General features: G+C 53.0%; 1 protein-coding gene across 1 annotated transcript; it reads left to right on the top strand.

Annotated features, from left to right (window-relative positions):
• The first annotated feature begins 725 nt into the window (after window positions 1–725).
• On the top strand, window positions 726–5,331 carry KLK4 (kallikrein related peptidase 4). The gene is made up of 6 exons (XM_026014057.2): window positions 726–961; window positions 1,556–1,627; window positions 2,965–3,127; window positions 3,528–3,778; window positions 3,865–4,001; window positions 4,890–5,331. The coding sequence occupies exons 1-6, from the start codon at window positions 874–876 to the stop codon at window positions 5,040–5,042; spliced, it is 864 nt and encodes a 287-aa protein (XP_025869842.2). The 5' UTR covers window positions 726–873; the 3' UTR covers window positions 5,043–5,331.
• The last annotated feature ends 958 nt before the right edge of the window (window positions 5,332–6,289 follow it).

Here is a 6,289-nt window from a genome sequence, read left to right as displayed (position 1 = left end):
TTCCTTTCAGTTTTTCTGTTTGTCTCCCCTACTAGGATGAGAGCTTAATGAGTGCTGGAATTTGCTTGTTCCTTCCTGCATCTCCATGGCAGACAGCAGAGCTCAGAGGGTGGCAGGTACACAATTGCTCCTCACTGAGGAAGGGCTTCATCTTGCTCCCACTCACTGGGCACCTACTACATGCCCGACACTGTGCCAAAGCACTTTCCCTGCATTATCTCTTTGGATGTATCTGAGGAGTGAAGAACTACGGTTCTCCAATTTCACAGATGGGAAAATGGAGGCTAAGAGAGATGCAGTGACCCCAAGGTTCCACAGGTAGACCATGACGCAGTCTGGATTTGAACCCAGGAAGGTTTGCTGGGGAAGCACAGCAGGAAGACAGAGGGAGGGAGGGAGAATGGGAGAGATTTAGTGAGAGAGAAAATAAGAGAACATAAGAGAGAGAAGATGAAAGAGAACATGGGCACTTGGGTGGCTCAGATGGTTAAGCATCTGCCTTCAGCTCCAGTCATGATCTCGGTGTCCTGGGATTGAGCCCCATCTCAGGCTCCCTAGTCAGCAGGAGTCTGCTTCTCCCTCTCCCTCTGTGCTCTCTTTCTCTCAAATAAATAAATACATAAATAAATATTTTTTAAAAAAAGAAAGTGAAAGAGAGCAAGAGAGAATAAGAACACGACAGAAAGAGAGAAAAAAAAACAAGAAACAAGTGGGACCCTAATTCCAGGATATCCTTGCTGGGTCACTGCTTCCGGCACCTCTGGCCCCCTGACGGTAGCCTGGCACCAGGGCAGCCCCATGAACGCTGAGCTGGAAACATGCAGCACCTGACCCCAGGAATGTGTCCCCGGGGGCAGGCCGGCCCAGCTGGGGATGCTTATAAGTCCCACAGGGGCCCCTGCAGGAAACAGCCAGTGGGAGCGCAGCCCAGCGCAGGATCCCAGAGCCCAGAGGCAGCCAGGTGAGTGCCCCTGTGGTCCCTGCCCCGCCCACCGCCCCTAAGAGTGCAGTCTCCCTACAAGCCCCTGTCACTGTGAATCTTCTCAGCCTGGTGACCCTGTGTCTCTGTGTCTCCCCTCCAAAGAGGTCTCTCTCACTCTCTCACTCTCTCTCTAGTTAGGAGTGTCTCTTCATTTCTCTCCCTGGCTGCCCTAGTCTGTTTCTCTGAATGTCTCTCTCTATGACTCTGGTTCTCAGACTGTCTCTGATTATCTCTTGCAAGTGCTCCCTCTCAGTTCCCTCCGACCTCCATGCTCCTACTCTCCCATCTCCCAGCTGAGACATAGAAGGACAATTCCTCCGTCCCTTCCTTTCTGCAGAATTCTCTTTCTATTTCTCTCTCCCTCTCCCTTCCTCTCTCCCTCTCTAAATCTCTCCAGGTTCTGAGGCTCTGGGCCAGGATCTCAGACCTACGATGTGTCTATTAGGGGGAGCAGGGGTGGCACAGGTCCTTGTCTGACCAATGATACCCTAGGGGGACAGAAAGAGAGACAGAAACAGATAGATTTGGGCTGTAGGTCCCCCAGACTCATCAGAAACTGACCTTCGTGTCCAGGCGCTGACGTGATGACCACAGCAGGAAGCCCCTGGGGCTGTTTCCTGGGGTACCTCATCCTCGGTGTCACAGGTATCTGAGGGTGTGTGTGTGTGTGTGACTGTCTGTGCCTGGGGGCACAGTGTTTGTGGCTGCACAGGCATGAGTCAGGGTCCTCCCAGGTATGACTAAAGCTGCCTGTATGACAGTACCATGTGACTGATGCTCTCTGGTTAAACATACGTGATTCCTTGTATCACAGAGAGTTTGTGTGTGTGCTGCTGGTGTACTGTGTGTGTGTGTGTACTGTGTACTGTGTGTGTGTGTAGCTTTGCACACCTCTGTGTGTGACAGGGTGATGGGCTGTGTAGTCGAACCGGTGAGTCAGTGTGTTCCCGGATGAAGAATTCTGACCTTCTGTGCCTTGAAACACCCCCCCCCCCGGGGGTAATGGGGGGGGGGGGGAAGGAAGGATAATGCTGTGAGGGCCTGGGGAGCCCAGGGTGCCGCTGACAGGAAGATGGTGCTTCTGGTCACCCATTACTGGGAATATGTGCCTACCTCCCGAGTCTCTGATCCAGGGACCCCCAGGGGCCCATGTCACAGGGCTATATGATGGGGTTTCTCCATGAGCCACCTTGTTGCTGGTGCGACTGTGGAGAAGGCTGAGCTGGGGAAGGTGTAACTCGGAGGGCCACAGAGAGGGTGGGGATGTCCTTGAGCATCTGGGGTGTCACTCTTGTCTCTGCACCCTGTTGGAGAGTTTCTGTCTATTCTGGGGGATTGTGGCTCGGATAGTGCACGAGCCTGGCGTGGTGCGTGTGTGTGTGTGTGTGTGTGCGCGCGCGCGCGCGCGCGCACTGATGGGAGGAGGGAGGGAGACAGACGGAGAGGGATTGCATGTGGGTCTTGGAGTTGGATGTGGCGGCCTCAAAGCTGCAACTCCCCTCTCCTTATTCCTTACTGATCCCCGCTTCCGGACTCCCATCCCACCCCAAGAAATCTGGTCCCTGAACTCCCTGCATCAGGACCCCGCCTCCAGGAGGCCTGGTCCCACCTCCTGAGACTACCTCCGCATTCCTGACACTGCCCCTAGGAGCCCTGACTCTGCCCTCGGGATCCCTGACCCCACCCATGGGGCCCCGGTCACGCCCCTGCACCATAGCCTCGCCCCTGAAGCACTGGCCACGCCCCGTGCGCTGCGACCCCGCCCGCAGGAGCCCTAGTCCTGCTTTTTGATCCTGCCCCCTAGCCTGGCCCTCGCCCCAGCACAGATCGAAGCCTACTCCTTGGAGCCTCGGCTCCACCCTGAGACCAGCCCCAGTCCCGACTGCACCCTTGAAGCCCTAGCCACGCCCCTAGCCCGTGGCCACGCCCCTCGGGGCCCTGGTTCCACCCAGAGCCCGCCCCCAGCCCCGATCCGCCCTCAGGATCCCTGGCCTCGGGTGGCGGCAGCCACATCATCAACGGCGAGGACTGCAGCCCGCACTCACAGCCCTGGCAGGCGGCACTGTTCACGGAAGACGAGTTTTTCTGCGGGGGCGTTCTGGTGCATCCGCAATGGGTGCTGTCAGCCGCACACTGTTTCCAGAAGTGAGTGCTGGGCAGGGTGGGGGCGGAGGCGGGGCGGAGTGGGGGGGACCTGGAGGTAACGTTAGCTGAGCCAAGGGGCCTAATCTCGGGCTAAGAGTGGAACCTTGTGCAGCGAGACTGCAGGCGAAGCGGAAGCTGTTGCTTTGCAAAGCCTCAGCCCAGGGTCGAAATCCCAGCTCAGTTGCTGAGTCCTGAGTGGGTTAAGACAAGTTCTTGTCGCTGAATTGCTGATTGTGCAAATGAGGAGGATTTGAGATCCTGGTTAGGTAGCTCTTAGTGTCGCGTTTAACGAGGCGGATGGAGTTGGGGTAAGGGGGTGGAGACGGGGTTGAGGTTGAGGGTGACAATGTAGATAGCGGTGTAGTTGCCACAAAACTAACCAGTGCCCGGTGGTCCTCAGCTCCTACACCATCGGGCTGGGACTGCACAGTCTTGAGCCCAACCAGGAGCCAGGCAGCAGGATGATGGAGACTGACCTCTCCATACAGCACCCAGAGTACAACAAACCCTTTGTCGCCAACGACCTCATGCTCATCAAGTTGAAAGAATCGGTGTCCGAGTCTGACACCATCCAGAACATCAGCATCGCCTCCCAGTGCCCGACCGCTGGGGATTCTTGCCTCGTTTCTGGCTGGGGTCAGCTGATAGATGGTGAGCTCCCAAGTGTGAGTGCGTCCACCCTCCCTACAGGGTTCTCCTCCCAGCCAGAGGCGCTGACCCAGAGCTCTGTGTCGCAGGCAGGCAGCCCCAAGTGCTCCAGTGCGTGAATATCTCCGTGGTGCCCGAGGAGACCTGCAATGCCTTCTATGCCCCTGTGTACCACCCCAGCATGTTCTGCGCAGGCGGAGGACAGGACCGAAAGGACTCCTGCCACGTGAGAGATGGGAATGGGGAGAGGGAGGAGGGAGGTAGAGAAGGGAGAGAGGGACACTCAGGGAGAAACAGACATGGGGAGAGAGAGATGGAGAAACAGAGGAATAGACAGGAGCACATACACAGAAATACCTCAGGGAGGGACGCCTGGGTGGCTCAGCAGTTGAGCGCCTGCCTTTGGCTCAGGGAGTGATCCCAGGATTCGAGATCGAGTCCCACATCAGGCTCCGTATGGAGGCTGCCTCTCTCTGTGTGTCTCTCATGAATAAATAAATAAAATTTAAAAAAAAAAGAAGTACCTCAGGGAGAAATAGACTGGTAGAGATGAAACAGAAAGAGAAATTGGGGGGGGGGGTAGAATATACAAAGCCATGCAGAGAGGTACAAAGACTCTGGGAGTCAGAGACAAAGAAGCCACAGGGAGGAGATAGAGCAAGAGAGAATAACAAACCCGGGAGAACCAAGCAGCTGTTGGGAAAGAGGAGTGTAGGGACACCTGGGTAGCTGTGCGGTTTAGCACCTGCTTTTGGCTTGGGGCGTGATCCTGGAGTCCCAGGATCAAGTCCCGTATCCACTCCCTGCATGGAGCTTGCTTCTCCCTCTGCCTGTGTCTCTGCCTCTCTCTCTCTCTCTCTCTCTCTCTCTCTCTCGAATAAATAAATCAAGTCTTTAAAAAAAAAGAGAGAGAGAGAGAGAGAGAGGAAAGAGGAGTGCAGAACTCCCTAGAGTCAAGGCTCGCTCTGAAAGGGACCAATCAGAGTTCTGGAAGGTGTATGTTGTTATCTTTTATTTCCCTGTCTTTGTCTCTTGGTGTCTTTTGGTTCCTTTCTGATCTCAATCTGTCTCCACCTCTCTGTGTTTTGGATTCTGTCTCTCTCTCCAACAACAGGGTGACTCTGGGGGCCCCCTGGTCTGCAACGGATCCCTGCAGGGCCTCGTGTCTTTTGGACAAGCCCAGTGTGGCCTACCCCACGTGCCAGGCGTCTACACCAACCTCTGCAAGTTCAAGGACTGGATACAGAAAACCATCCAGGACAGTTAATTCCTAGGACTTGGACCCAAGAAAATGAGCCCCCCAATATATGTTGGTGGAAAGGATTCAGGAACCTGGGGTTGCAGTGCTTTCTTCCCTAGGACCCAGGAGTCTAGACCCCCAGTCCCCTCCTCCCTCAGCCCCAAGAATCAAATCCCACCGAGAATCTTTTCCTGTACACAGTGCCCCCTTGCGACACAAAATTGACCTGGCCTTACCAGGGGCAGAGAAGATTGGTTTTTCATCTTTTTTTGTCCCCTTCTCTTAAGCCCAGAAATAAAATCCAAGAGAAGCACAAGCTCTGTTTGAACTGTCTTCCTTGCTTCTATTCCCATTCAAAGGATTCCAGCAAATAGTTTCCCCCAGGAGGGTCATTGGATTCCCAAGGGAGGAGATATGCTTGACAGATTAAGAGAAATTGATTCTGTGGATATTGTCCAGTTTCAAAAAAAAGTCAAGTTGGCAAATGGCAAGTTAATGAGGGTTTCTTGCTTGGTTTATTTTGCTTTGCTTAACCTGTTTTGGTTTTGTTTTCTTAAATGCATTTGAAGAATTTTTCATTTGAATCTGCCTCAGAACCCTCCTGCTGTAACTGGACTATGTTGGGAAGAGTCACAGAGACATAAGGAAATAGAGGGCAGAGATGCAGGGAGACTGAGGGTCCAAAAATATTTGGAATTGTTCTCATACTTTTCACTGATAAATTGTATTCATAAGAACATACAGCTAAGAATATCTATTCAAGAATATACTAATAAATGTATTATTTGGGAATCTGGAGGTATTCCTCAAAATGTATAAAGTAAGGAGTGAAATAACTAAAAGTGAAATAAACAAACCCCCACTCACAGAAGAGGATTTAAAGATGCCTCTTACAAAATAATAGAACAGGGGCACCTGGGTGGCTCAGTGGTTGAGCCTCTGCCTTTGGCTCAGGTCATGATCCCAGGGTCCTGGGATAGAGTCCCGCATCAAGCTCCCCACAGGGAGCCTGCCTCTCCCTCTGCCTGTGTCTCTGCCTCTCTCTGTGTGTCTCTCATGAACAAATAAATAACATTTTAAAAAAAGAAAATAATACATCAGATGGGCTTGGCCTGCTCACTCAGTAAAACATGCGACTCTTGATCTCAGGGTTGTAAGTTCAAGCATGGAACACATTGGGCATGGAACCTACTTACAATGAAAAAGGAAGGAAGGAAGGAAGGAAGGAAGGAAGGAAGGAAGGAAGGAGAAGAAAGAAAGAAAGAAAGAAAGAA

This window comes from Vulpes vulpes, chromosome 1 (assembly GCF_048418805.1).
Source record: "Vulpes vulpes isolate BD-2025 chromosome 1, VulVul3, whole genome shotgun sequence".
NCBI classification, from domain to species: Eukaryota; Metazoa; Chordata; class Mammalia; order Carnivora; family Canidae; genus Vulpes; species Vulpes vulpes.
Note: the sequence above shows the minus strand (reverse complement) of the source record. Positions and strands in the feature narration are given on the sequence as shown.

What these genes read in the sequence shown, in the direction of transcription:
- KLK4 (XM_026014057.2), top strand. Translation starts at nt 874, where the DNA reads ATGCTTATAAGTCCCACAGGGGCCCCTGCAGGAAACAGCCAGTGGGAG. An exon ending in CAGAGCCCAGAGGCAGCCAG is followed by an intron (nt 962 to 1,555) that starts GTGAGTGCCCCT and finishes CTTCGTGTCCAG; the next exon opens with GCGCTGACGTGATGACCACA. An exon ending in CCTCATCCTCGGTGTCACAG is followed by an intron (nt 1,628 to 2,964) that starts GTATCTGAGGGT and finishes ATCCGCCCTCAG; the next exon opens with GATCCCTGGCCTCGGGTGGC.